General features: G+C 36.5%; 6 protein-coding genes and 1 long non-coding RNA gene across 18 annotated transcripts; 2 read left to right on the forward strand and 5 right to left on the reverse strand.

The window, feature by feature from the left end:
• Window positions 1-1,026: 1,026 nt before the first annotated feature.
• LOC111789182 (zinc transporter 5-like) lies at window positions 1,027-6,344 on the reverse strand. Of its 8 annotated transcripts, none has more exons than XM_023669852.1 (12): window positions 6,142-6,343; window positions 5,388-5,580; window positions 5,209-5,294; window positions 4,285-4,369; window positions 4,026-4,104; window positions 3,679-3,824; window positions 3,501-3,587; window positions 3,301-3,419; window positions 2,915-2,943; window positions 1,642-1,743; window positions 1,403-1,517; window positions 1,027-1,264 (listed from the first exon to the last, which is right to left on the reverse strand). In XM_023669852.1, the coding sequence occupies exons 1-11, from the start codon at window positions 6,192-6,194 to the stop codon at window positions 1,408-1,410; spliced, it is 1,089 nt and encodes a 362-aa protein (XP_023525620.1). In that variant the 5' UTR covers window positions 6,195-6,343; the 3' UTR covers window positions 1,027-1,264; window positions 1,403-1,407. The 8 variants fall into 8 exon arrangements, with proteins under 8 accessions (XP_023525620.1, XP_023525619.1, XP_023525615.1 ...); XM_023669851.1 differs by having other exon boundaries at window positions 1,382-1,517; XM_023669850.1 differs by lacking the exons at window positions 1,027-1,264; window positions 1,403-1,517; window positions 1,642-1,743 and adding exons at window positions 2,198-2,435; window positions 2,574-2,688 and having other exon boundaries at window positions 2,813-2,943; window positions 6,142-6,342.
• Window positions 6,345-6,729: 385 nt separating this feature from the next.
• Window positions 6,730-8,722, reverse strand: LOC111787812 (phenolic glucoside malonyltransferase 1-like). Its single transcript, XM_023667870.1, has 2 exons — window positions 7,911-8,722; window positions 6,730-7,663 (listed from the first exon to the last, which is right to left on the reverse strand). The coding sequence occupies exons 1-2, from the start codon at window positions 8,680-8,682 to the stop codon at window positions 7,035-7,037; spliced, it is 1,401 nt and encodes a 466-aa protein (XP_023523638.1). The 5' UTR covers window positions 8,683-8,722; the 3' UTR covers window positions 6,730-7,034.
• A 2,101-nt stretch (window positions 8,723-10,823) lies between these two features.
• Window positions 10,824-12,479, reverse strand: LOC111787477 (transcription factor bHLH75-like). 5 transcript variants are annotated; one of them, XM_023667448.1, is made up of 6 exons: window positions 11,957-12,478; window positions 11,764-11,880; window positions 11,590-11,655; window positions 11,444-11,512; window positions 11,281-11,358; window positions 10,824-11,121 (listed from the first exon to the last, which is right to left on the reverse strand). In XM_023667448.1, exons 1-6 carry the CDS (start codon window positions 12,341-12,343, stop codon window positions 11,080-11,082), a joined length of 759 nt encoding a protein of 252 aa, XP_023523216.1. In that variant the 5' UTR covers window positions 12,344-12,478; the 3' UTR covers window positions 10,824-11,079. The 5 variants fall into 5 exon arrangements, with proteins under 5 accessions (XP_023523216.1, XP_023523218.1, XP_023523217.1 ...); XM_023667450.1 differs by having other exon boundaries at window positions 10,824-11,131; XM_023667449.1 differs by having other exon boundaries at window positions 10,824-11,118; window positions 11,957-12,476.
• Window positions 12,241-13,333, forward strand: LOC111787478. Its single transcript, XR_002813988.1, has 3 exons — window positions 12,241-12,322; window positions 12,527-13,133; window positions 13,245-13,333. It is a non-coding gene; the product is annotated as an uncharacterized LOC111787478 (long non-coding RNA).
• LOC111787476 (mannose-6-phosphate isomerase 1-like) lies at window positions 13,141-15,847 on the reverse strand. Its single transcript, XM_023667446.1, has 5 exons — window positions 15,166-15,847; window positions 14,930-15,097; window positions 14,640-14,855; window positions 13,612-13,878; window positions 13,141-13,476 (listed from the first exon to the last, which is right to left on the reverse strand). The coding sequence occupies exons 1-5, from the start codon at window positions 15,502-15,504 to the stop codon at window positions 13,165-13,167; spliced, it is 1,302 nt and encodes a 433-aa protein (XP_023523214.1). The 5' UTR covers window positions 15,505-15,847; the 3' UTR covers window positions 13,141-13,164.
• Window positions 15,848-18,821: 2,974 nt separating this feature from the next.
• On the reverse strand, window positions 18,822-19,462 carry LOC111787479. Its single transcript, XM_023667452.1, has 2 exons — window positions 19,274-19,462; window positions 18,822-19,164 (listed from the first exon to the last, which is right to left on the reverse strand). Exons 1-2 carry the CDS (start codon window positions 19,386-19,388, stop codon window positions 18,926-18,928), a joined length of 354 nt encoding a protein of 117 aa, XP_023523220.1. The 5' UTR covers window positions 19,389-19,462; the 3' UTR covers window positions 18,822-18,925.
• Window positions 19,463-26,124: 6,662 nt separating this feature from the next.
• LOC111789142 lies at window positions 26,125-26,858 on the forward strand. Its single transcript, XM_023669801.1, has 2 exons — window positions 26,125-26,496; window positions 26,576-26,858. Exons 1-2 carry the CDS (start codon window positions 26,265-26,267, stop codon window positions 26,740-26,742), a joined length of 399 nt encoding a protein of 132 aa, XP_023525569.1. The 5' UTR covers window positions 26,125-26,264; the 3' UTR covers window positions 26,743-26,858.
• The last annotated feature ends 161 nt before the right edge of the window (window positions 26,859-27,019 follow it).

Genomic DNA, 27,019 nt, shown 5'->3' on the forward strand with positions numbered 1-27,019 from the left:
ACAATCTTGTTGAAAGAAACAGATTCATCTAAGCCCTAGGACAAGATACGGGCGACAAATGAACCAAGGAGAGAGACGTTTGGTGTCCATAAATTTAACTGTACCACAACTTTGTTGAAGAAAGCAAGTTCATCTAAAGCTCGAAATAAGAGATACAAGCGGTAAAAGTAAACGAGAGAGAAGACTGCATACAAGACAATATGGGAAGAAGAAGGCCAACCTAGTCTAACCCAACCTAGTTTGGTTTGGTCTAACTCGATTCGATCCAATTAGACTCGTCCTAGTGTATTTTGGCCATCTCCATCTTTTGTTTTGTATAAATGAACTTCTCATTATTTTATTTGAATTTTCAAATTATTTAAATTTTCGATGTGCATGCACACATTTAAATGTTTTAAATTTTACGCATTTTTTTCCTCATCCCGCCTCAATAAGGGCAATAGTTACATTTACAATTATAGATTAATTATTTATTTATATTTTAATTTGGTTATTGACACATAAATTATGCTTTACGTAAAAAAAAAAAATCTATATATATTTCTTTTGAACCAAGAGTACAATAAAGCAAGACACGATAAAAAAAAAAATAAACCCTAACCCTAAACCCTAAACCGACACGATAAAAAAAACAAACCCTAAACTGATTCTAACAAAGCAGGACACAATAACTTTTCATATTAATTAAGGTGAGATACAACTTAATCAATTTCGTTTTTTCAGTTGGAAGCTATGAACAATCCAACTCTTTGGCTATGTAATCTAATCATTCATAACAATTGCAGATCATTAAAATCACTCATACCAATTAATATCAATCAAGTGTTAATGTAATTAATGTAGAATGCTTATAGAATTTAGCATAACCTTTTCTTATCGATAGAAGAAAACAGAAGAATTAGGGATTTTCCGTTCACATAGCTCTTTCTTGCGTGCAAAGATGAGAGTGGAACTGAGACATGACATGAAAAGCCATGAAAATGGGACTGAAGGAATCAGTAAGGAAATGAGAAATGGTGCACAAAGCAGCAAAAAGAAATTTCTTAAACAATAATTACAAAGAAATTGCACCATATGAAAATTATCATTGCTCTCAGATCAGATCATTTTGAAGTACAAATTAGCGATAAAAACACATAAATTTGAGGCTAAGGATACAATGCTACGTACTTTTCAGCAAAAAAATGTGGCTGCTTGAGGCCAATGGGTCCATTTGCATGACAAAATTTTCCAGTTGTAACAATGAACCACCATCTTCTGATTACTGCAGACACCAAATTGTTTTAAGGGGTGATGATGTTGAGATCAATGAGATATCATTTCTCAAGTTTCAAATATGATGCAATAATTTAAGTTATACAACATGAAACACAAAATATACCTAAGCGTGATATGAACATACATATATCAAGTTGGAAGTGGTGACATCTGATCTCGGTCCAACAGTCCGTTTGATGTATCGTGATTGTGAGAAGAATCTTTTCGGCTGCGGTCTAAAGAAGTTGCTTCATATATCCCTACAAACATTGGTATTAGTCAATCGAATTGAACAAAAGAAAAGCATAGGAAGATTGGATAAGAAGCAACGGTCATATGGCTTGAATTGTAGCAAATTTAAAATAGATGAAAACTTGAACAAACCAAAACCCAAAATTGAGCAGCAGATAATAAAGCCGATTAGAGAAAAATCCATCTTGTATACAGTCTCCAGAAGAATGATGCTTCCACCAGCCACCACCAAATGTCTTGGNAAAAAAAAAATAAACCCTAACCCTAAACCCTAAACCGACACGATAAAAAAAACAAACCCTAAACTGATTCTAACAAAGCAGGACACAATAACTTTTCATATTAATTAAGGTGAGATACAACTTAATCAATTTCGTTTTTTCAGTTGGAAGCTATGAACAATCCAACTCTTTGGCTATGTAATCTAATCATTCATAACAATTGCAGATCATTAAAATCACTCATACCAATTAATATCAATCAAGTGTTAATGTAATTAATGTAGAATGCTTATAGAATTTAGCATAACCTTTTCTTATCGATAGAAGAAAACAGAAGAATTAGGGATTTTCCGTTCACATAGCTCTTTCTTGCGTGCAAAGATGAGAGTGGAACTGAGACATGACATGAAAAGCCATGAAAATGGGACTGAAGGAATCAGTAAGGAAATGAGAAATGGTGCACAAAGCAGCAAAAAGAAATTTCTTAAACAATAATTACAAAGAAATTGCACCATATGAAAATTATCATTGCTCTCAGATCAGATCATTTTGAAGTACAAATTAGCGATAAAAACACATAAATTTGAGGCTAAGGATACAATGCTACGTACTTTTCAGCAAAAAAATGTGGCTGCTTGAGGCCAATGGGTCCATTTGCATGACAAAATTTTCCAGTTGTAACAATGAACCACCATCTTCTGATTACTGCAGACACCAAATTGTTTTAAGGGGTGATGATGTTGAGATCAATGAGATATCATTTCTCAAGTTTCAAATATGATGCAATAATTTAAGTTATACAACATGAAACACAAAATATACCTAAGCGTGATATGAACATACATATATCAAGTTGGAAGTGGTGACATCTGATCTCGGTCCAACAGTCCGTTTGATGTATCGTGATTGTGAGAAGAATCTTTTCGGCTGCGGTCTAAAGAAGTTGCTTCATATATCCCTACAAACATTGGTATTAGTCAATCGAATTGAACAAAAGAAAAGCATAGGAAGATTGGATAAGAAGCAACGGTCATATGGCTTGAATTGTAGCAAATTTAAAATAGATGAAAACTTGAACAAACCAAAACCCAAAATTGAGCAGCAGATAATAAAGCCGATTAGAGAAAAATCCATCTTGTATACAGTCTCCAGAAGAATGATGCTTCCACCAGCCACCACCAAATGTCTTGGAGAAGAAAAAACCACGTGCAATCTGCGAAGAAAAAAAAAAAAGTGTGAGATCCCACATCGGTCGGGGAGGAGGGGAGGAGAATGTAACACCCTTTATAAGGGTGTGGAAACCTCTCCCTAGCAGACACGTTTTAAAGACCTTGAAGGTAAGCCTGAAAGGAAAAGCCCAATGAGGACAACATCTGCTAGTAGTGGGCTTGAGCGTTACAAAAAAGGAAAAGAAAAAGAAGAAGAAGAAGAGTATTATCATTTTCTGAGTCCTCGAATGAGCAAAACTGATGAATAATCTGTAATGTAAGGGAGCGGGGGGTGAATTGTGGACAAATACTGAACATTTGCATCATTTGAATCCCCAATTACTGTCTATTTATATTATTACCTTTCTTCAGCAATGCTGTCAACGTAAAATATCAGAATAACACCAAAAATTATAGTGCTTAAAAATGCCCAGGTGGAGAAAGGAAGCTCTCGTCTGGTATCAGATGACAAAGTTGATCCCTGAAGTTATGAAAATAAAGAAAAATCAAGCGCTAATTCAGGAATTAGAAAGATCATTCATGAAATATTGCTGAAACTTACAATAATCATGTCCCACATGGCTAAAGGAAAGAGAAAACAAGTCGCAGAAGCCATTGTTATAGCATGAAGTCGTCTTTTAAGTTGGTTCTGAGGGTGCATTGAAAAACAATCACATATCAGAATGCTAACTTAGATGTCAAAAGGAAGATTACAAATTAAACTGAATATTAGACAAAACCTTAAGTGAAACGCGTCGAGCAATGACCCTTCTCAAAGCTGATAAAATTCCAGCAAAAATGGGAATTGCCATTTCCATCGAACCCAACACTAGTTCTGTTTGGTCCTGTTCTGTCTGATCCTTAGAGTCAGAGCCATCTTTCGAAGGTAGTCTCAGGTTAAAGTTTACAACAATTTTGATACGGAAATGAAAACACAGAGAGATAAAAGAAAAGGGGATAATAGATAAATAATGATAATAATAACGTAAGAACCAAAGAAAAAAACCTCTGAAGGTCGCAACTAATAGCAATCTCAACTCTTATTTTCATACATGAAATGCAGTTCCAAATGAGCTTTCAAGGATATAAAAGGGAAAATGTGTGGCCATGGCCCATCCTTGTGATAAAAAGTAGAAAGATACCAACATGGCAATGAGGCCACCAACCTGATATAATATTTCAAGGAGAATCTGGTTATGTGGATGACATAATAATAAGAAGCTAACGATATCAGAGTAGAATCCTAGAAATAAATTAAACTGAAGCCCTTGCTTTGATGCAGCCTACGACAGAGTATTAAATGAATACAAAGAAGCCCAAGAATAATCAAGTATATTAAACACAACCTTTTTCCAAACAAAGCCTCTCCGACCGTACAAAACAGCAGAAAGCACTCCCAGGACAGCACCAGAATACTCGGCAAGTATAGCCCTAGAATAGAAAATTAAGAAAACAGAAGACAGTAAATAGATGGACCACGAAGAAAGAAGGCAAGAAAATATATATATGACCAAGCAACAAAACTTCCATAAATACTCCCATTGCATCCCTTTATAAGTTCCTAACTCACTATCTACATAAGCTCCAAATGACTCATGGTACCAGGTAGATATACAGAGTGGTTTGTTCAAATTTGACATTAAAAAATAGAACTTCAATGATAAAAGTGTGGTTAAAAAAACAGGAAAAGAAAAGAAATAGTAACTGTTAAATTAACAATCAACCAAAAAACTTAATCTGATGGTAAATTTAAAGAATTAGTAAACCACATTTGCAAATTATAAAGCCAAGGAGACGGAAGAATAATAAGGTAAGGTCTCTTCTTTTGTAACAAGTATTGAACCTTCTAACAGTTACAACCCAGGTGAAAGCATGAATTTTCAAAGAGGTTCGGAAACCAAGCAACATCATAAAAATCAAACAATAAGTTTGAAGAAATAGACGAGTATTGAATATCCAATTTTTCTTATTCTATTCACAAATTGTAGGTCTAGCATTTCAAATCCTAATGAGGCTAAGTTTTCCATTAAACATGATCACCTAAATATAGGCATACGCTGTAAATCGAAGCGAACTCTTGGTCAATCGATAAGATTAAGACAAGGAATATAAGAAACTATCTTAAAAACAAGTGTGATAATGCATATATACACTCTGATTAGTTGGATGTTTTCCACGAAGTGTATGATTTCACGTGGTGCATACATGCATGATTCGTGTATGTGCCAAGAAGAAAGAGCAAGGGGTATCCATAATCAAAGGTAACCCACCTCAGAGGTCCACAGGTTTTAAGACCCTTTCCCCACAAGATAAAGTACAAGGCTGTTATGCCACCATTTATCACAGAAGGAACTACCTAAAAGAGCAAGTTAGATGTAATAAGAAACTGATGAAATAATATGAGGAAGTTGTAAACATTTGGCTCTTACAGCTAAATGTTCCGCTTCACCTGAGTATTTGAAAGGGGCTTTCCCTTCCAAGGTTTTTGCAAAGTCAAGAATATGATGGCTGCTGGGGCCAAACAACAAAACAGAAAAAGTACAACAGAAGCTCCAGTCTGAGAAAAATATCGATACATGGAATAGATCGACCATATCCGAAAGAAATTTCCAACCATGTGGATTATCTGCAACGGTGTATGTCTGCAAAGATGGATACAATTTCATATTAGGAGGTGGATAAACCAACCCGCTTAGCTTCTTCAAGATTGCATAAAATAGCAGCATCCTATTGAATCAATAGAACTATAAGAATTACTTTGCCAACAGTTTGTACATCAATGATTGCCAGAACTTAAATACTAAACTCTGATTGTCCTCATTAACTAAATTGGAAGCATCACGTAGAAACTTAAGTGATTTCATCACTTCCCCAATTCATTATAGCCCCTTCCCGCAAATAAATTGTGATAAAACCTGAACTGCATGCCATATTATAACCATTCAAGTTCTGTGGAGCAGGTAATAAAATCAAGTAGAAAACTAAGGCATCCAAAATTTTAAGCTGTATTGTCCCTCACTACGGACTATTCCCAATTCCACCAAAGCAGAAATTTCCCATTTCGAACATCGCAGTAACCTTAAGATTCAGAAACTTCAATTTCTTCTATACCTCCGAATTCTCTAAACGACGAAACAGGGGACTACAATGCGCAATGTAACAGAAACAAGAAATTGGGGAGAAAAATATAAATAAATAAAAACCTGAAACGAGGCGAAGATCCTCGATCCTCAGACATCGGCCCTGGTGACATCATTATCCGAAGCTGACCGCCGGTGAATCGGCGCCGTCGACGGCTGAGGAACAACAAGAATTAATAAGAGTACGATCGAGAAAGGATTGAGTATTATGATCGCATTTTGGCTCTGCAACTCCGTAGATTCTAAACAAATGGATCTTTTTTTGTTTCCATTTCGGAAAATAGGGCTTTTTTTCACCCAATGTAATAACCAGGATAAAATTATTTTAATGGGTTTACTTTATTTAAATCTACCTTTAATCTATCTATCACGTTTTTGTTTGCTTTACCTTACTTTAACCTTTTATTTTATCCTTCCTACTAAATTTAAATTTAACACATTTTTCATTTTTTCCATTAACCAGAGCGGCTGATGTGTAACGGATCAAAGCGACCTTTAGTTAGATTGATCTATGATTGGTCAACGCAGACTGATTGTGGGCAAGGAGGGATTCGAACACCCGACACCGTAGTTCGTAAAAAAAGTCTTCGTTCATTCAACGATATTACCGACCGTTCTAGGCTCTTCAGGCAGCCAAGATTTTAGGTTATGAAAAAAAAAATTAATATATATGTACAAAACATCGAGATTTCTCATTGCACCTGGTGCAAGGCTTACAAACTATGTTCACCCAATGCTAAAAAGCAGATAGAACTCACTTAAAGAGACAAAATCAATCTTGTTTGTGAAAGTGATTCGAATCTCAAACAGTATTATTGTCTACCCACTTACCTCCATGTTTGTGCCATTAAAATGTTTACTTTCAACATGATGAAGATTCAAACATCCCACATCGAAAAATGTTGCGCTATCTTAACTTATCGAACCATATATATATTCCTTATTTTCCGCCAACTTCAAAGCTCTCTAAGGCCCTTTGCAAAAGCCGCAGCAAAAGCCTCCATAACATCTTTCTGCGCTACCCACCCTAGTTCCACTCCGCCGTCTCGGCCGTCGCAGACAGAAACGGCTCCGGTTTCGTCGATCGACACAACTTCCACCTTTGCTGGCGTCCCCCACCCAAAGTCCACGCTGTACAGCTCAAATCTCGGCGATCCGGCGGTGGTAAGCATCTTCCGATTGCTCCCAGAAACCTGTGTTAACAACGAAACCCACTGTTCGGCGCCGTCCAGAGCTCCGTTCTCTTCCAAGCTTTTAATCGCCTTTGATATGCCCTCCACCGCCGTGACCAGACCGTTTTCCCCAACCAACTTGGCTCTCTCCTGGTCGGTGGCCCTGCCGACCAGACAGTTCCCGAAATAGTTCGCCGCCACTGGTGGGTCTAACCACCGCCGTGCGTCCACCGACAATCCGAATGATATCTCCCCATCGTGGGGTGAGCCATCGGCCACCGCAGTACAGACCCATGTATACGCCATCGCCACCGTGAAGGTGGAGATGTGGACCGGCGGATGAACCGGATTCCGGCGGTTCAGTACCAATTGCTTGAGTTTTTGGATATTTTGGGGATTTATCTTGAATGTGCCTTTTAAGAAAATATTACATTACAACATTCCCATTAATTAAAATATAATAACATTATTATTATTTATTTAACTCAAAATATATTGTTTATATAATAAAGTTTTATATATTGTTTATGTCACACAGACACACACATATATATTTTAATGCATTTCAAAAATTTGAATTAATAAAAATAAATTATAAACGTTTCTTATAGAATTTAAAAGTTTAAAATTATTTATTATTATTTATTTAGTTTAAAATACCTCGGAACAAACCCTGTGGAGTCGACGGCGACCAGAATTTCAAGCTTTTGTTGTCGGAGCCTCCATGGGCCAACCAATCTCTCAAGAAAATGCCCTCGAGGCCCCTTGGGTCGACGATCACGCTCCGGTCATAAAACGGCATCGTTTCAGCTGCCGAACTAACCGGCTCCGCTGACTCACCGCCGGCGACCAAATTTTTACAGAGACGAGCCCATAATTTCACGAACGACGTCGACGTCCTCCCGTCCAGAATCGCGTGATGCGAAGTAATTCCGATGCAAAATCCGTCGGTTCCAAACGAAGTCACCTGCAGCGCCATCACCGCCGCCCGGTCATCTGCCGCGGGAAGCCTCGGCACCAGAGTATGAAACTCCGCCGCCTCGCGCAACCCGTCGCTGACGAGATGGGAGAAATTGGAACTGGATTTGGCGAGGGTTAACAAAATGCCGTCGCCGAGGACGGTCTGGACGGCGGGTTTGGGAGAGTTTTCCGGCCAAACGACAGCGCCAGCGAGGGGAGGGTAGTGTTGCAAAGCGGCAGAGAGGGAGTTTTTTAGAGTGGAAACGACGACGTCGAAGGGCGCGGAAGATTTGTAGAAAAAGATGCGTTGGACCGGAGGGAAGCGGAGCCAGAGGATGTCGAAGAAGGTGAGCGGAAGAGAGAAGGGGACGAGGGAGCCATGGGGCGGAGTCACCGTGCAGAGGTGGAGGACGTCGACGGAGGGATGAATTTCCGCCATGGAATTTTGTGGACTGCTTTCTCTAAAACCCATCTGTCTGTTTTATAGCTCGTGTTTGACGAGTTCAAAAGATTGTTGACCTGAAAAAGCCCCACATTTTCGAAACAATGGCTGCAAATAATTCAATCCGCCGCGACCTACAGATGTCTACTGTGTCCATCCAGCTGTCTATTTTATTATTTCTCTAAAATTTTCTATTTATTTTTTACGTGGAAATTGAAGCCGATATTTTTTTTTTTACCAATTTATTGTTCTTTTTTTTAAAATAGGTATTTTAAAGTTTTTTATTTTATTTTTTCAATACAACTTTAATTAAAAAATGGTAAAAAAAAATCCTAATAAATCCATATTTAAACTTATATTCTTCCTTATTAAATTTTTTAACCCCTTCTCGATTACTTTGTCTAAGTTTTCAGTATTGTGAGAATATAGTTGTGAATATTCAAATGGTAAATCTACTCTTCAGTAAATTTGTAAATCTGTAATATGTTTCTTAAAATTTAAACACTCATAATGGTTTGATCTTGAATCGTGAAAATGATTGAGTTTGCTCGTAAATAGAACTGTGCATTGGTTTGACTCTGATTCGTTAAAAAAGTCAAAAAGCTTTTATTCAAATTCTCAGCAAGCCGTTGAAAAATAGGGTAGGTCAGTTTGACATATCATTATATAACTACTGTTATTTAATTTTAAAACTATTATTGTAATTTATTGCATGTTTTAAGTTTTTTCTATTATTATTTGATGAGGTTGTTTGATTTTGTTTGATTTTCATGTAAAATAACCTAGTTTGTCGAGTCATGCGGAGAGTGCCTCAAACAAGACAGGAAAATAAAGGGATTGAAAAAGAAAAAAAAGATCATGCAAGAAGTACTTGTATTATTGCATCCGATCTTGAATCACACATCATGTGTGAAAGAGACAATAATACGAGGTCATTTGGTTGGTACGATAGTTTGAAATTTTGAAATCCATGAATTTGTTGGGTCGAAATTGAAAACTCTCGGTTTTCGAAGTCCATGTTTGGAGTGTATGGTTGGAATGATTGAAGTTCGTGTAAGTCTGTGTTTGAGGTGCAAGTTTAGACTTTTTTTTAATGTGACACTCTAGTAAATGACAGGTACATAAATAAATAGATACCACGTTCAATAAGATGCACCTTCATTTTCTGTAGCTCAATCATAAGAACTCTGAAATTAAACTGGGAGCGATCTTAAATTGGGTGATCTCTAGAAATAAATTCTCTTATATTCTTAAGGATTTTTTAAACAAAATTATATATTTAATATAATGTAATAGTGTTTTTTAAAAGATTAAAGTTTCTTAAATTTTTAATTTTGTATTTAATGAATTGATTTATTTAATATTTTTATTTAATTTAGTTATTAACTTCCTTTCATTATTAATTTTGTAACTTTTTTTAATTAATATTTTTATTTAATTTGGTTATTAATCCTCATGTTTTTCTTATTAATATTCCACCTGAGGGTGAGAATATCTGAATTTGATTTGAGTTTGATTTGCTTCGTCACATGTAGCAATGGCAATGCCCACGAAACCCCACTTCCATGTATGCAAGGTATTCGCTGAAATGCCCCAATGACTATTCCCCACAGTTCTCTTCCCTTTAATCGGCAATGGCCTTGGGATCTTTTGCTTATCGTTTGTACGTAGGGCCATGGCTAGCCCCCTTATAGTTTCTGTCTGTTTTCTTTTGTTCTTGTGCAATTTATATGTGGGGTATTCCATAATTTGTTTCTCTGTTCGTCATAGCTGGTGTTTGCCCTTTAAACACTACTTCTTATCCTCCTTACGTGATGGAGAAGAGCCCATTGGGAGGTGTCATAATGTATTACGCTTTGAGGGATTTTGGATTTTAGAGAGTATCGGGAATTGGTCCAGATCCTATGATTTGGACATACTATAGGAGACGTCTCTCATGAAATCTGCAATGCCTGATGTAGCGGACAGGTTTTCGTTGTTTGTATTCATCTAGATCGAGTGTGTGTTATTGTGCTATCCTATAGTTGCCTTTCATTTGAACTTCAAAGAGCCTAAGCTATTTGGCTTAGAACAAGAGATAACTGTGCAATGTTGAAAGAATCACAGTCTTGCAAGGATCTCCGTTGTTTCATCAGTTTTTGTGAACAAGTAGACATGATTTACAGACAAGATAACAAAATCCCACAAAGAAACTGTTATAGACAATATTAGGTATTTGGTTGCAATTTACAGCAGATGTAGAATTGATACATCACTGTCTGGTAGTTTTGCTTACACCATTTTGTGGACTTATGAGAAACCAATCTTGTTTGACTAGAAAGAAAGTGAATATAGGAAGCAGATTCATGAGAATAGATAACAAATGCCCCACAGTCAAAAGGGCTTACTCTAGTGGAACCAACTGTGCTCTCTTTATCACTTGCTTATTTATTTCTCTTCCTCCTGTTCCTCATGTGATCTTGTCCCCTGCTATATTATGCTTTAAGCTTAAACGTCAGTATTTCAACACTAATTAATAAAGGATGCATCAATATCAATTCCATTCTTGCAGTAAATTTATGTTTTATTTTTAATATTAGAAAGTAAAATGTCAAAAGTTAATACTCTTTCAGGAAGTTGTTGGATTACCGAAGCTTTTCTGGTAGCTCCCATGCCAGAATTTATGCCTAAAGTGGAACAGGCAGTTGCAAGCTCCATTGAGAGAAACTGAATTCAGGAACAAAGTGAATAGATCAGTGCTATTTGATGAAAACATTACAAATACTTATGAAAAGTGCACCATATTCCTCACCTCAACCTGATTCTGTAGTGAATGAACATAAGTGATTGTCTCATCCAACACCATTGTCATACCCATTGTCTGCAGAATACCATGGAAGTTTGATTTGAACTTGAGACTTCAATGTTTTGGTAAACAGGACCAGGGAAAGAAATTACCTCGTGGCAACCTGGAACAAGGTTTTGTAAGCATTTTAATTTGTTGTTGATTTTCTCCCTTCTCACCTGAAATATGAAAAATGGTTTCAGTATTGGATTTTTCATTTAACCTGAAATATCAATCCTTAAAACGACTTGTATGAGGAAGATGGATTGTATAATTCAGTAATATACCCTTTCTGCTAAGCTGTGACTATGGGTAGCTTCACCTCTTTTTGCTCTAATATGAACTACTTCTGCAGGCTTTTCTTGTTCTTTCTCACATTTCCTTCTTTTCCTTCCTCCCAAGTTCTGAGTAAACAAAGAAACCAATAAGAACGCACATCAAATACTCAAAGACAGAATTTGATGAAGAATTGACACTTGCCTTCAAATTCCTAGCAACGCTACAGTTATTACCAAAAGCTGCACAAGGGGTTCCTGAGAAGCTTACCAATACTTGTTCTGCTTTTCTATTCATGGTTTCTTGAGAGCTATCTACCAGTGGACTGCTTCGAGTTATCACTGGAAACTCACTCTGACATTTGAACAGGGCAAGACGAGGAAAATCAGAAATTGAGCTCCGTGTTGTGTTTTCTGATAACTGGAAATGGTAGCCCAAGAAGTTTTCTTCTGAGAAGTCTGTTTGATTGAAATCCTCTAACATGCTCTCTGTCATATTTGGGAACTGGTTTATGACTTCCATATTCAAACCCCTTTCTTCAGATGCTTTGGAGGACTTGAAGTGATGCAGGTCTTGTCTAAACTCTATCATGATTGAGTTTCTGAAAGTTTGCTTGCAGGCTTAACTACTTATATGAATCATTTAAATCGATTTACCATTTGTTTGTGGATGTAATTCGTTTTCCTTCAAAATTAAGTAAATGAAGATTATTGCTAGATAGCTAGCAGTCGTGATCTGCCTCATTTTCTGATGTTGAAACTCTCTGATAAGCAGGGTCCATGATAAGGATGTACATGTCATCTAATATTGATTGGCAAATGCAAGCATCTACGATTGGTTTGATTTACTACTGTTCTTGAAAAGAGAGAGGGAATGATCAAAATTTGCGTGTAAAGAAGTAATAAAGCCATAAAGAGGAAAAAATGAAGATAAGTACACAAATCCTCCTTTCTTCGAAAATTCATACTTTCCAGAAGGAACAGATTACTGATGGAATGAAGCAAAAGGCAAGTAAAGTAGCACAGGTAATCCTTACTATTCAGAATTTTACTACCATTTTGATAATTTTTCAAATGCTTCTAAGACAAGATATAGTGAATTTCTTGGAAACTGGCAAAGGGTTGGATGATTAGTGCTCTCCTTGGAATGAAAATGATGGAAATGACATTACTAGCTAAAAAAGGTCTCTTTCTTGAATCAGATCTTGCATCCATTATTGCTGCTGCCTTCTGATAGGCTTCACTTTTTAAGACAATCATTTTAATTATTTCTTACATTATATGTTTAAATTGGATAAAGTTTGATGAGTAGTTCTGTATAATGAGTATGCTTTGGAGGTAGATGAAGTTGGAGGATCTGGATGAGTCTTTTCCTGAAGAAGGTGAATCTTTTATTTACCATTTGTGTATGTATTAAAAGAACTTGTTGTTTACTCCTGCTCTGAAAATGAGCAACTCAACATTACTTGTTATGTTAATCCCAGTTTTAGCAGGTACAAAGAGGACGTCTCCTTCACTGATTACATCACTTCTAAGTGATTCTTGAGGCAGCATCCTCCCCTCTCCTCCAGCAACCAGAAATATCGAAGGACCTTGGCTCGCTGGAAATGAGACAGATGCACCCTTGGGAAGAACACATCGATCGACCTCGAATTCGTCAAATGGTGGAACATACTTTGTTATGTATTGATTCACATGAACTCCTTGGAGGATTTCAGGAAAGCCCTGCAGATCAAAGCAAATAAGCGTAACTTTTTCGGTTGTCGATGGATGAACATCCAAGAACGTCGTATTGTTGCTTGAAGTTGATATGAAGTTTGGCTAGGGAAATGGTTGTAATGGTTCAGTGGAGAAGTTCACCTGTTTGTAAGTAAACATGGCACAGAGAGTATGGACATCGCGAAACTTGGGAGTTAGGCCAGCCCGGACGACGTTATCAGATGTTGCCATGCACTCGATACACTCGCCGCTTATATATGCATGAGGCTCATTTGCCCCAAGGTACAGAGCTTCTCCAGGATTAAGCTTCACGTGATTTAAGAAAAAGGCTGATATGATGCCAACATCATCAGGATATTGCTTCTCCAGACGTAAAACCAGAAGTTCCTTAGCAGTTAGTTGCCTCACCTGAAGAAAGATTAAATGAACAAATCATGAATGTTATACTCCAAAAGTCTGGCCGTGGGCAATTGTACTTCAAACTTGAACAACAAGGCAAATACAGAGAGAATGAAGGATCATCCAACACTGTGAGATCTTACATTGGTTGGAGAGGGGAACGAAACATTACTTACAAGGTGAAAACCTCTCCCTAATAGACACGTTTTAAAACCTTGAGAGAAAGCCCAAAAGGGAAAGCCCAAAGAGAATAATATCTATTATTGGTGGACTTGAGCGGTTATAAAAGATGTTAAAGCCAAACATCGAGCGGTGTGCCAGCAAGGACGCTGGCCCTCAAGGAGGGTGGATTGTGAGGTGCTGCTATAAATGATATTAGAGTCAAACACCGGGCGATGTGCCAGCGAGGACGCTGGCCCCCAAGGAGGGTGGATTGTGAGATCCCACCTCGGTTGAAGAAACCCAAAGAAACTAGAAGGGAAAGCTCAAAAGGGTTGAAGAAACCCAAAGAAAACTAGAAGTGAAAGCTCAAAGAAGACAATCCAAAGGGACAATATCTACCGGTGGTCGTGGTTCTCTCCTTCTCTGCTATCTTTTTTCAAAGAAAACAATACTACAGAGCATATGCAAACACAACTACAAGTTCTTCAATGCCACAGTAACAGAGAATGAAGAGTGATGGCCAGAGATAAACAGTGGTTCCTACATTCTATAGCCAGAAAGAACAGATCACGTGAAGAAGAAAACCAAATAAAACATAGCATAGCTACCTCACTTTCAGAATGCAGTCGCCTTTTCAAGTCGGATATGGCTCTGGATATCAAAATTTTGGAAGCCGACATTAACTGGGTGAAAGCTAACCTCAGAGCAGCCTTCAGATCCTCTTCTTTACTTGCATGATCATCTAACAACAACACTCTGTTTCTGTCTGCATCACGAATCATCACTAAAATCTCAGGAACAGAACGAAGAACATCCTTCAGCTCCTGCAAACAAAACAAAACAAAACAAAATTTAATCATCCATGGAGGATTTTTGACGTTGTCAGCAAATAATTTACCTCGCCACTGATGAATCCACACAGAGCCTCGAACTCTGTAATGGCCAATGCCATTTCAGGCTTGTGATTCGGATCTCTATAAACTTTAGGCTCCACCTTATGAAGTAATTTCGCCAATTCCTTATCCGGATGAGCCTGAATCGACAATGGTTTCGCCACAGAAAGAACCTAAAACAAAGAAAACCCAAATGAGGAAGAACAACATACAATCACCCGTTTGATTATCAACGCCGTACCTTGAACAGAAAGGGGATATCAGACCCCCATTTCTCAACAACCTTATCGCCGAGGACATTAGGGTTTTCCGAGACCCAGGACTTCAAGGAAGTGGAAACAGAGTCGATTGCACCACCATTATCGGCGGCGGCGATTAAAAACGACGGTCCGGAATCATGAGTCCCCATCCAGAACTCGGCGTAGGGTTTATGGGAAGCGACAGACGATCCGGAGTTTAAGGCGAAGAGCCTGGCGACGAGGGAATCGTGTCCTCTGATTCCCCAATCGTAATTTTGAACGGAGCACTTTAATCGGCGGACATTGCTCTGTTTCTGCGTCAAAACAGGGTCAGACTCCATGAAATCACACAGAGGAAGAGGAAGAACGAGATAGAAGAAGAAGAAGAAGAAGAAGAAGAGGGAGTTGTGGGAAGCTCAGAGAAGGTTGAAGCGGTATAAATGGATGACGTCCGCCATGGGAGAGGCACACGAAAAAGGAATTTTACTGGTTTTTTAAACAGTTTGAAACGGAGGGAAACAAATTAACGAAATAAGAGAGAGAAAGAGTAAAGACGGCGTTAGAGAGAGAGAGAGAGAGTCAAAGTGTTGACTTTTTATAGTATTCCTTATTTTTGTTTTATCTCGTTTATTTTACGTGACATTTTGACGAGAAATTCAGTCAATATATCGCCTATACGATAAGTTTTATTAGAATTTTAAATTTGAATCTCGCGATGGGTCACGTTCCATAAAGGAAAAAGAAATATTAATTTAAGGTAGAAATTCCATCTATAATATTTAAAATGTTTAAATTTAATTTCTTATATTTTAATATTTTAAAATTAAATCCTCGTTATTTAAAATTGACTTATGGCAATTGTAAATTATACTAATTAATGGTTCAAGAAAATTTTTAAAATTTTCCTCCAAATTTTATGTTCGAAATAAAAAAAAAAAAAAAGATAATAAGTTAAACTATTTATTATTATTATTTTTATTTTTTTTTACCGTTGCTAGTATATATTATCTATTTTAAATTTATAAAATATAAAAAATATTAAAATGATAATAATTTAAATTAAAAATTTTCTATAGACTGAATTTTTAAGATAATATGACGAATGAGAAAAAAAACTAGAAGATGTTAGTTATGAATATGAATAAAATGGAGAATTTTTTTTGAAAAAAAAAAAACAAAGAAAAAATTCAACTCTTCCCTTTATAAACATGAATTTTAATTATTTGCATTATTTTTGTTCTTGGATTGATTGAATTAGATGAATTTAGTCCAGGTTAAGAATTATGCTAAAAAATAAAATAAAATATAATTTAATTTATTATTAATTAGATAATATGGTAAATAATAATCTAAGAAAATTTTCTAATATAAACTATGTTTATAAATGGAAATTGTACAACGAAAAACTAAATTTATTACCAACTATATAATCCAAAATTTGTAATATAATTAAGTTTCCTTCCTATCTTGTTCACGAGAATTATACTCATCACCTTCCTCGTTAAAATCTCAATCTATCTTCCTTCTTCCTTCCTCTCCTTTCCCACCGAAACCCTAACTATTACTTCCTTCTTATTGCGAAGAACGCTCGGATCTCTATACTCTTCTTTCATTATCGCCTTCTATACCAACAATGGCATACGCTATACTCTAGTGTCGATCCATCTCAGTCCTAGGCAAGTAACTATACGAAACTTTAGTTTATCCCTAAAATGGTTACGGACAAATATTTGAAACTTTAATGGTCGATCATTTCAAATTTCATTCATTCGAGTGGAAGTACAAGTGTTGAAGGCATATTTTAGATAGATAATATGACTATAAAAAAAACTTGAAACTTTAAAATTATCGTGAGAAATTGAGGAACTGGATCGTAAACTTATTTAAGTTAGGTTAGATTTAAATAAACAGAAGAAAATTAATAGGTTAAATTGGTTCATAAATTTCCGTAAAGCTATTTTTTTTATTATTTTAACGGCTTGGTTTCTTTCCTAATATAATAATGAGTGAAAATTAAATTAATTTAATTATTATAATAAATTGACAGAATCTAAAACAATGGTTTTTATTTTTTTATTTTTTTAGAATAATTAAAAAAATTAAAAATATAGATAAAATATTAAAACCACGATTAAAAAATATTTATAAAATTTTGAAAATAACGTTAATATTTTTAATTTAAGAAGTCATCATACTATTAAACTCCAATTATGAGGGTCCGTGCTGCTTCGTCTCTTAAGCTCAGCAGATTCCCATCGACAATAATTTATTTATCTACTTATAGAGCTGACTTGGTTAATGATGCAGCAAGTTTTGATGACATGGACCCCAAAAATCACTACAAATATCACGTCATTATAAAAAACATATTCAAGTTTAAGATATTTAGGTAATAAATATTCTTGGACTTTAATCATTTATATCTACGTGAATCATTCTTTTAAATATAAATATAAATAAATAAATGTCATTTTCACTTAAAAAATTGACGATTTTGTCCCCGAATCAAAGAAATTAAAGTTAACTATTTAATATTTGCATTATGAAATTATAATATTCTAATAATTTAAAATTCCAACATAAACGTAGGCCTCTTTATTTTACAAAATTTAAAACCTTTTAATTAATAAAGAAGTAATAAATAATTGAGTGGCATATTTGAAATTATAAAGTTAGCATTTGGACAAAATAGTCCATATTTTAAATATAAATATACATTGCACTCAACATTTTTTGGTATGCAATTCATCATTTCCTTAATGAAACTTTAGAAAATTCGGCTAAAATATTTATTAGATCGAACTTTTAATATTCTTATAAATTAAAGCTCGGGAATATTTGTAGATCAACAATAATTTGACTTAATTCAGTAATATCAATTAGTTTTGTTCGAAAAAAATGACTTTTCAAATGCGTACATTTAAAGATAATGAGATATTTTTTGTTTTTTTTAAGAATCAATTGACAGTTACATGTATATATTTGACCTATAAATGGAAAAAAAAATCATTTTTAATTACAAAATAATAATAATAATAATAATAATAATAATATCTTGGGTCAATGAACCAAATTAATGGATTTTTTAGGCAATAATGTCCTCAATAAAATAAGAAACTTTGGGGTAAAAATGACCCAAAATGTAGTTTGACAAAGTCAACGGTGATAATTATGAGTTGTATTTAGTGATTTATTTCATTAAAAAAATAAATTAAATTTACATATTTTATTTTTATTAGGTGAGAAATAAATAATTGGGTAATTAATTAATTAATCTAAGCCACCGACGACCCATCACCAACTTGTTTGTCCATTCCTCATGAATTGATTTAATTAATTTATTAGTCATGATATGACATGTTTATTATATAAAATAAATTACCAAATTAATATATTCTATTTAATTATTTTTATAATAGAGATACTCGAACATCTAATCTAATTTATGGATATCCATTTAAACCTTAAAAGTCAAGACATGTCTCGAACGGAGAGAATTTTCTCCATTAGCTAAACGGAGCTCGGGACGGAGATTATGTTCCACGTTCCAGCAACGAAGAAATTCCCAAAAATTAGAATTAACTAATTTTTAAACAAATTAGAATTAATGTTGGAAAAACATTTTATTGAAATTAAAAATTAGAAAAAAAAAACGCAATACATGAAGAACACAATCGAAATTAAATGAAAGAGGTAAACAATTGAGACATTACATTGTTGTTCAGAGATTATAAGCTTTGTGATCTATGGATTGTCGTTTTTCTAACAGGGATTATTGCGGTTGAAGGTCCCACAATTTTCCGGCGGCGGATTGTTTGATTTCTGGCCGAGGCAACTGTCATAACGCGGCGGGCGCCCGCAGCCGCCGCCAGAAGCTTTGTTGGCGTCGTTAGTGTTGCTGGTTTGGAAGTTTTGGGAGCCTGCTAGGATCCGGCTGATGTGCGACTCCATTAGGAACTCTGAGTCGATGTCTTGGTCTCCGATGAGGTACTTTCCGGCAGCTGGGTCACACAAATTGAACACCAACACAAAAAATTAAAAGAAGGGTTTTTTGTGATATAATTTTTGGTCAATTTCTATGTAAATTTCAAGTTTATTGTTTATGCTTACCGGAAGTGTCGTTGTTGAGTGGTTTGAAAGATGTAAGAGCATCGGAATTAATTGGGTTGAGCAGTAGAATCATGATCGCCATGGCGGCAGGTATCATCGCCGCCGCTGTAGCCATTGCCGTGGGTGGGTTGCTGGTGGCGACGGCGGCGGAGGAAGCGATTGGGATGTGGGAAGAAGGAAGATAACAATGGGCGGCTTTGTGTTGGGCGATGAGCTTAATTTATATCCAATTATTTCTTATTTTATTATAATTTTTTAATGCCTTGATGTAATGTTTCTCTAACACATCTTTCTATAAAAAAAGAAACCCAAATATAATATCAAACTTATTTTTTTTTTTTTAATTTCAGATTTTTAAAACATAAAAGACATAAAAGACAGCTATATATATATATATATATATATATATATATATATATATATATATATATATATATATATATATATGAGGACTAAAAGAAAAAACAAAAATGTTGGAAAAAATAGATAAATACCAACAACCACATAGAGTGCTCTCTCCATGTGAAAAAGGTGCTCGGCTTGTTCTTCCAATCAGATTATACACCAAAATATCATCTGGTCATTGAGGTCGAACCTAAACCTGTGCTCGAGACTCCCCTAATGTCTCTAGAGCAGCATATCTATCTCTAGCTGATTGATATATGTTTTATCGGAGAAGATCAAGAAGCCGAGCCGGGGGAAAGAATCAGGTATTTGAAGAACCTTACCTGGGTTAGAGTAAACGAGTTTTTACAGTGACAGAATAGAATAAAGAACCATAACTGAGATGGTTTGGACCTAAGTTCATGACTTGCTATGGGATCTAATTTTATTTGTGGGTATAATTGGATACATAATATTTCTCTATTATAGTTCATGCACATCTATATGGACTCAATAGGACATGCTCACGTAGGTGGAATTGACAAAATAGAAAGGAATGTAAATAATATATCGTGACTGTATTTGTGAGGCTTCACATTAGTTGGAGAAGGGAACGAAACATTTTTTATAAGGGTGTGGCGAAACTCTTAGCATACATGTTTTAAAAACTTTGAGGAGAAGCTCGAAAGGAAAAACGCAAAGAGGATAATATCGGCTAGTAGTGGGCTTGGGCTGTTACAAATGGTATTAGAATCAGACATTGGGCGGTGTGCCAGCGAGGACGTTAGGCCCTAAAGGGAGGTAGATTTTGAAATCTCACATTGATTGGATAGAGAATGAGTGCTAGCAAGAACATTGGGCCCGAATGTGGATTGTGAGATTCCACATTGATTGGAGAGAGAAATGAGCGCCAGTGAGGACGTTGTACCCAGAAATGAGGTGGATTGTGAGATGAGATCCCATAGTTGGAGGGGGAGCCTGTGAGATCCCACATTGATAGGAGAGAAGAACGAGTGTCAGCGAGGACATTGGGCCCTAGTGGATTGTGAGATTCCACATTGATTGGAGAGAGAAACGAGTGTCAGCGAGGACGTTGTACCCCGAAATGAGGTGGATTGTGAGATGAGATCCCATGGTTGGAGGGAGAGTCTGAGATCCCACATTGATTGGAGAGATAAACGAGTGTCAGCGAGAACATTAGGCCCTGAAAATGGGTGGATTGTGAGATCCCACATTGATTGGAGAGAGGAACGAGTGTCGGTGAGGACGTGAGATGAGATCCCATGGTTGGAGGGGGAGCTTGAGATCCCACATTGATTGGAGAGAGGAACGAGTGTCAGCGAGGACATTAGGCCCCGAAAAGAGGTAGATTGTAAGATCCCACATTGATTGGAAAGAGCAACGAGTGCCAGAGATGACATTTGGCCCCAAAAAGAGGTGGATTATGAAATCCCACATTGATTGAAGAGAGAAACGAGTGTCAGCGATGACGTTGTACCCCAAAATGAGGTGGATTGTGAGATAAGATCCCACAATAGGAGGGGGAGCCTGTGAGATCCCACATCGATTAGAGAGAGCAACAAGTGCCAGCACGGATGGGGAACCTGGAACCTGAGATCCTACACCAATCAAAGAGAGTAACAAGTGTCAGTAAAGATGTTGAGCCCGAAGCGAGGACGCGCGGAAATCTCTCCCTACTTAAGGGAAAGTCCAAAACAGAGACCGTCCAAAGAAGAGAATACCCGATTCTAGATAGCAACAAGAACGTGGCTAAGGGCAATGGTAGTAATGATAACGTAGTGGCACCAACAGTGAATCAGCTGAAAAACATGGCTTATTGTCCATACAATAATAACATTAACCCTATAAATCACAAACACCACCACTTTTCATCAATTTTATTTATTTATTTATTTAATCGAAAACCAACTAAAAAGATAACTCAATTCATCAAAGATATGAAAGAAACACTCCAATCTTTATCCACCAATTACATTATTCCTTAAACATACGGCGGCTGTCTTCTTTTTCTAACAGGGATGTTCACGATTGAAGGGTCCACAATTTTCCGGCGGCGGAGTACTTCTTTTCTCGCCAAGGCAGCTGTCGTAGCGTGGCGGCCGGTCGCATTCCCCAACGGCAGGTTCGGTAGCGTTGCTAGTGGCGCTGGTTTCGAACCCTTGGGATTCCGCCAACACCCGGCTGATGTGCGACGCCATAAGAAACTCCGACTCAATGTCTTCGTCTCCGACCAGGCTTCGCTTTGCATCTGGGTCGCGATGAAGATACAATGGGTTCATAAAATTATTATAAATTAATTTGTTTCTTAAAAAGTGATTCCAAACTTACCGGAAGTGTCACATCCAGTTGGATTGAGTAGCAGAACCATGATCATGGCGGGTATCATCAGTGCGGCTGCAGCCATTGCTGGCGGCGATGGGCGGCGGAGGAGGACGATTGGGGAGGAAGAAGAATGGGGAGGGGTGTTTTGAGTATGGCGATGAGCTTAATTTGTAGTAATGTCTAACTCATGCTATTCATTATTTTTCTGTTGAGCTCAATAGTGTTATTCATTATTCCTACTTATTGTTTTGTCTTTTGTTTAATGTTTTGATTTGATGTTTCATCTCGGTTTCGGTTTCGGTTTCGGTTCCGGTTCTGTTATAAACATATTTTGGTTGAGTCGGGTTCAAATCATGGGTCTCTTAAAATTAGATTAGATTGATTCGAACAAACCCGAATTTATTATTAATTTTAAAATATAGATTTTGCTTACGATGTAATTCATTTTATTATTTATTCTTCAAACGCCCACCAACCAACCTCAAAAAATGTGCTGTTGGATTGAGTTTATTATTTAATAAGAATTGTTGGATTGATTGTCTTGCATCGTGCTGATCGTTGTTGAATATATGACAGAAATGTTTTTGAAAGAACGAGCGATATATATATGTTAATTTTTTGAAAAAGTAAAGTTGGTTTTATAATCGAAAATTGACTTAGTCGGACCGGGTTTGGTACTACTTGGTATCAACTTTTACCCTATAATCCACCAACCCTATTACCGACTTATTTGTTAATTCATATACTATCTACACTAGACTTCGTATTATCTATGATAGAAAAATCATTTAAATCATTTTAGGTCGTTTTGCAACTCCTATGACTATCACGGCATCTTTGTTCGAGATTAGGATTCTATTGACATGGGTATGGCTAAGTTAAGATAAAGAGCACGACAGACCTTCACATCAGTATAATATTGTCCATTTTGAGCTTAAGTTCTCGTGATTTTACTTTTGATTTCTCTAAAAGGTCTCGTCCAACGAAGATCGTGTTCATTACTTATATAAAAATGAACCAACTCGATCCAATACCATCGGTGAAAAACGAAGAACATTACGATATTCATCAAACGAACATATTACATAAGTAAACGATCTTAGTGAGCACTAAATATGTGTTCATTACATTATTAATTCCTTAAAAATGCTGTAAACTCCAAACAACATATCTACTTATTCTTCTTCATTTCATTATAATCAACAAGGATTAGCCCGATTGAAGGGATTGCAGTTTTCGGACGGCGGATTGTTCTTTCCTTCGCCGAGGCAACTGTCGAAGCGTGGCGGTCGTTCGCAGTCGACCACCGATGCAATGTTGGGGTTAGGGCTCCTCATGGTTTCAAACCTAAGCTCATCTTCCTCCGCAAGTACCCTACTAATATGCGATTCCATAAGAAACTCGGTGTCGATATCGTCTCCGATGACGTGTTTTCCGGGACCTATGGGATTCAAGACACTACTTTTACTATAAACATAAAAGGTTTTAGGATTTTCAAAGTTTTGAAGAGCAAATTAACTCACCTTGGGTGTGGTTGAAGAGTGGTTTGGTAACTGCAAAAGCATTGCAACCGGTCGAGACAAGCAGCAAAATCACGACCGCTATGGTGGCGGGTTTCATCGACATGGTTGCAGCCATGGTGGTGGCGGTAAACGGCGAAGGAAGACGACGGCGGAAGGAGGAAGGGTGGTGGGCTCTTTGTTATGAAGATGAGGTTAATTTATAATGCTATTGGTTTGGTCAACGCTTCTTGTTTTTATCATATTTGTTTAATGTTTTTATTATGATATTTTATCTAAATTTTACTTAGTCTTATTTATAAATTTATATTTATAAAACAATATTATTTATAATTCAAATATTAAAAAAGAAAAAAGTAGACTTTGAAAGTTGTAAAGGAATAAAATAATAAATACCCTATGAAAATTTCTTTAATTGAATAAAAAAATTAGAAATGTAAATTTCAAATTGTAATAATTAAAATGTTTAAAACATCACATAATTAAAATTATGAGCAACTTCGATGCATAAAATAATTAATAAATTCAAATATGAACATCAAAATACCTAACCTAAGATGTCAAAAGGAGCATACGTAACATCCAAAATTAAATATATTATAACTTATTCATACCAACTATTTTTTAAAATATAGTATTTTTAACGTAATTGATTTTTAATTCGTGATGCGATATGTAACGGGTCAAAACAAACAATATCTATTAACGGAGAGCTTGGACTGTTACAAATGGTAGCAAACCCCGACACTATGAAGTGTGTTAGCAAGGATGTTGGCCCCCAAGAGGGTGGATTGACACTATGCAGTGTGCCAGCAAAGATGTTGGCCCCCAAAAGGGTGCAGTGTGTCAGCAAGGATGTTGACCCCCAAGAGAGTGGATTGACACTATGCAGTCTGCTATGCAGTGTGTCAAGCAAGGATATTGGCTCTCAAGATGGTGGATTGACACCATGCAGTGTGTCAGCAAGGATGTTGGCCCACAAGAGGGTGGATTGACATTATGCAGTGTGTCAGCAAGGATATTGGCTCCCAAGAGGGTGAATTGACACTATGCAGTGTCAGCAAGGATATTGGTCCCCAAGAGGGTGGACTGACACTATGTAGTGTGTCAGCAAGGATGTTGGCCCCCAAGATGGTGGATTGACACTATGCAGTGTGTCAACAAGGATGTTGGCTCCCAAGAGGGTGGATTGACACTATGCATTGTATAGGCAACGATGTTGACCCCCAAGAAGGTGGATTGACACTATGCAGTGTGTCAACAAAAATATTGACCCCCAAGAGGGTGGATTGTGAGATCTCACATCAGTTGGAGAGAGAAGGAAACATTACTTACAACGATCTGAAAATCTCTCCCCAACATACACATTTTAAACTCATGAGGCTGACAGCGACACGTAACGACCCCAAATTGATAATATCTATCATCCATGGAATTGTTAAACGATAAAATCTAAATTCATCGTTCTTCCCATTCTAGTCGAATATATCAAGTGGTGTACAAATCAAATCGAATCGAGGCAATCCAACGTCATTAAATGAAATCGAATCCAATCGAATCCAAGCACAACTTCCCCATCTACCAAAATTGAATATCCTTCCATTAAACTTCATCTTCCTCCTCACCATTTCTTCACTCGCTCACCATCGCACCGTGGCTGCAATCATTCCCACCATCTTTGTCCTTCCTCTTCTACTCCTCCTCCCCACCCGCTCCACTTCCACCGCCGTCATTGCCTCCTACGACACCAACCACCTCGTCGGAGAAGAGATCATCCATTCCGAATTCTTGATGGAATCGGAGGTCGACGAATACTGTTAAATTTTAAACCATTATTCAAAAGTCCCAAAACCGGAAACCCCTCCCGCCCGATCTGCGACCGACCGCCGTACATATCCTGCCTCTACGGGAAAAGGGAAAACAAGCACGTAAACTGCAACAACTATCGTCGAGATTGTTTATGAAAGGAAAGTAGAGGAAGATCGAATTATGGATGTTGTTAGTAAATGCGCTTATTTTGTTCATCGAAGATGGGTTTTATTCGTTCTCGTTTTTGTTCTTTTATATTCTCCATTTCTTCGTACTAGACTTGTTTCTATTCTTCCGTGTACATTTCAATTTGTAAAGCATCAATTCTTATTCCAAACATAATCGATCCGATCTTGTAATCTTGCACTTATTATATTTAATACCTCTAAAGTTCAATAATTTAAAATATGGTATGATCCTGACCACGAATTTAATGAACACCGAACAAGTACATCTTGAAAAAAAATATTGACTTAGATTTAGATATGAAAAATAAGAATGAACGTCACGCCCATGTAAAATGAAATTTATCTTAGAATCAAAATGGAATGAATTATCGCTAAATGCTAGCTTTTTTTTTTATTTTTTATTCTCTCAAAATCAAAATAATAATAATATTATTTTATTATTATTTACCACCTTTCTTTAATCTTATTCTATTCTAGGTTTTCTTGATTAATATCACATCCCCACAAAGTATTGATGCTTTGTGTTCATCATGGCCCTACCAATGAGGATGGGTGGAAACAATATATATTTCTTTGTCTTCATCTTCTTCCTCCTTCGTCTCGGTCTCGATGGCTGAGTGCTTCTTCTCGATCAGCACCAGTTTCTGTTCTCATCCTCATTCTTAAGCACCAGCTTTCTTCCTCGTTCTTAAGCATGACATTAGATAGCAAGTTTTAAGTGTTGTCGATTATCCAAAAATTGTTAGCATGTTGAAGAGAAGCACATCAAAGATGAGGAATTCAAAGTGTAATAGAATTTTGGTGTCTGTCAATGTGGTTGGGAGCACAGGACCCATTAGGTTCGTGGCAAATGAAGATGATTTGGTTTGTGAGGTGATGAAGACCACTCTTACATCATATGCTCGCCTAGCTCGTCTACCTACTCTTGGAACTAATGTTGATAACTTCGTTCTCTATTGCGTTAACGATGGAATGGATGGTACGTCTCATATACCCTTTCTTTAAATTCTTAGTCACCAAAGAATTTATCCTTTTCCCTTTCTTTCTTTGTTCTTCAGCTCTAAGCCTTAGGGAAGCCATTGGAGCAAAGCAAGTTAGGCACTTTTTGCTATGTAGGAAGGAAGGGACTTCACATGCATCCTTGCCTAAAGAAAATGGGAAAAATAATTGGAAGACATGGCTAACCAAGTCTTTACTTACCACGTACAATATTATTGCACGTTGAAAAAGTTGTCTGATGAAAAACAACGATCGATCGACGTGTGTTATAAATAATATAATTCGGTCGTGTTTTTCGTTATAGAAGATGAAGTCATATAATGAATAAAGTTTCTCACTCTAGCTCTATGATTCCAATTAACTAAGAATATTTTAATTAATTAGATGTCCTGTACGTAACAACATAAGTCACCATTAACAAATAATGTCTGTTTTAGTTCTCACAGTTTTGAAACACGTAGGCTAGAGAAAAGTTTCAACACCCTTATAATGAATGTCCGTTA

The sequence above is a fragment of the Cucurbita pepo genome, chromosome LG02 (genome assembly GCF_002806865.2).
Source record: "Cucurbita pepo subsp. pepo cultivar mu-cu-16 chromosome LG02, ASM280686v2, whole genome shotgun sequence".
Lineage (NCBI taxonomy): Eukaryota > Viridiplantae > Streptophyta > Magnoliopsida > Cucurbitales > Cucurbitaceae > Cucurbita > Cucurbita pepo.

Bases quoted from the DNA above. Each gene is read 5' to 3' on its own strand.
- LOC111789182 (XM_023669847.1), bottom strand. From the start codon at position 6,194: ATGATGTCACCAGGGCCGATGTCTGAGGATCGAGGATCTTCGCCTCGT. The intron at 5,581-6,141 runs GTTTTTATTTAT...CCATCTTTGCAG, and splicing joins GGATCTTCGCCTCGTTTCAG to ACATACACCGTTGCAGATAA. The intron at 4,370-5,208 runs GTGGGTTACCTT...TTTCTATTCTAG, and splicing joins AAAACCTGTGGACCTCTGAG to GGCTATACTTGCCGAGTATT.
- LOC111787812 (XM_023667870.1), bottom strand. From the start codon at position 8,682: ATGGGTTTTAGAGAAAGCAGTCCACAAAATTCCATGGCGGAAATTCAT. The intron at 7,664-7,910 runs GTATTTTAAACT...TTTTCTTAAAAG, and splicing joins TCCACAGGGTTTGTTCCGAG to GCACATTCAAGATAAATCCC.
- LOC111787477 (XM_023667447.1), bottom strand. From the start codon at position 12,343: ATGATAGAGTTTAGACAAGACCTGCATCACTTCAAGTCCTCCAAAGCA. The intron at 11,656-11,763 runs GTATATTACTGA...TTCATATTTCAG, and splicing joins GTCACAGCTTAGCAGAAAGG to GTGAGAAGGGAGAAAATCAA. The intron at 11,513-11,589 runs GTAATTTCTTTC...GGTATTCTGCAG, and splicing joins TTGTTCCAGGTTGCCACGAG to ACAATGGGTATGACAATGGT.
- LOC111787476 (XM_023667446.1), bottom strand. From the start codon at position 15,504: ATGGAGTCTGACCCTGTTTTGACGCAGAAACAGAGCAATGTCCGCCGA. The intron at 15,098-15,165 runs GTACGGCGTTGA...TCTTTGTTTTAG, and splicing joins ATATCCCCTTTCTGTTCAAG to GTTCTTTCTGTGGCGAAACC. The intron at 13,879-14,639 runs GTAGCTATGCTA...ATCTTTCTTCAG, and splicing joins GACTGCATTCTGAAAGTGAG to GTGAGGCAACTAACTGCTAA.
- LOC111787479 (XM_023667452.1), bottom strand. From the start codon at position 19,388: ATGGCTACAGCGGCGGCGATGATACCTGCCGCCATGGCGATCATGATT. The intron at 19,165-19,273 runs GTAAGCATAAAC...TGTGTGACCCAG, and splicing joins ACTCAACAACGACACTTCCG to CTGCCGGAAAGTACCTCATC.
- LOC111789142 (XM_023669801.1), top strand. From the start codon at position 26,265: ATGTTGAAGAGAAGCACATCAAAGATGAGGAATTCAAAGTGTAATAGA. The intron at 26,497-26,575 runs GTACGTCTCATA...TTTGTTCTTCAG, and splicing joins CGTTAACGATGGAATGGATG to CTCTAAGCCTTAGGGAAGCC.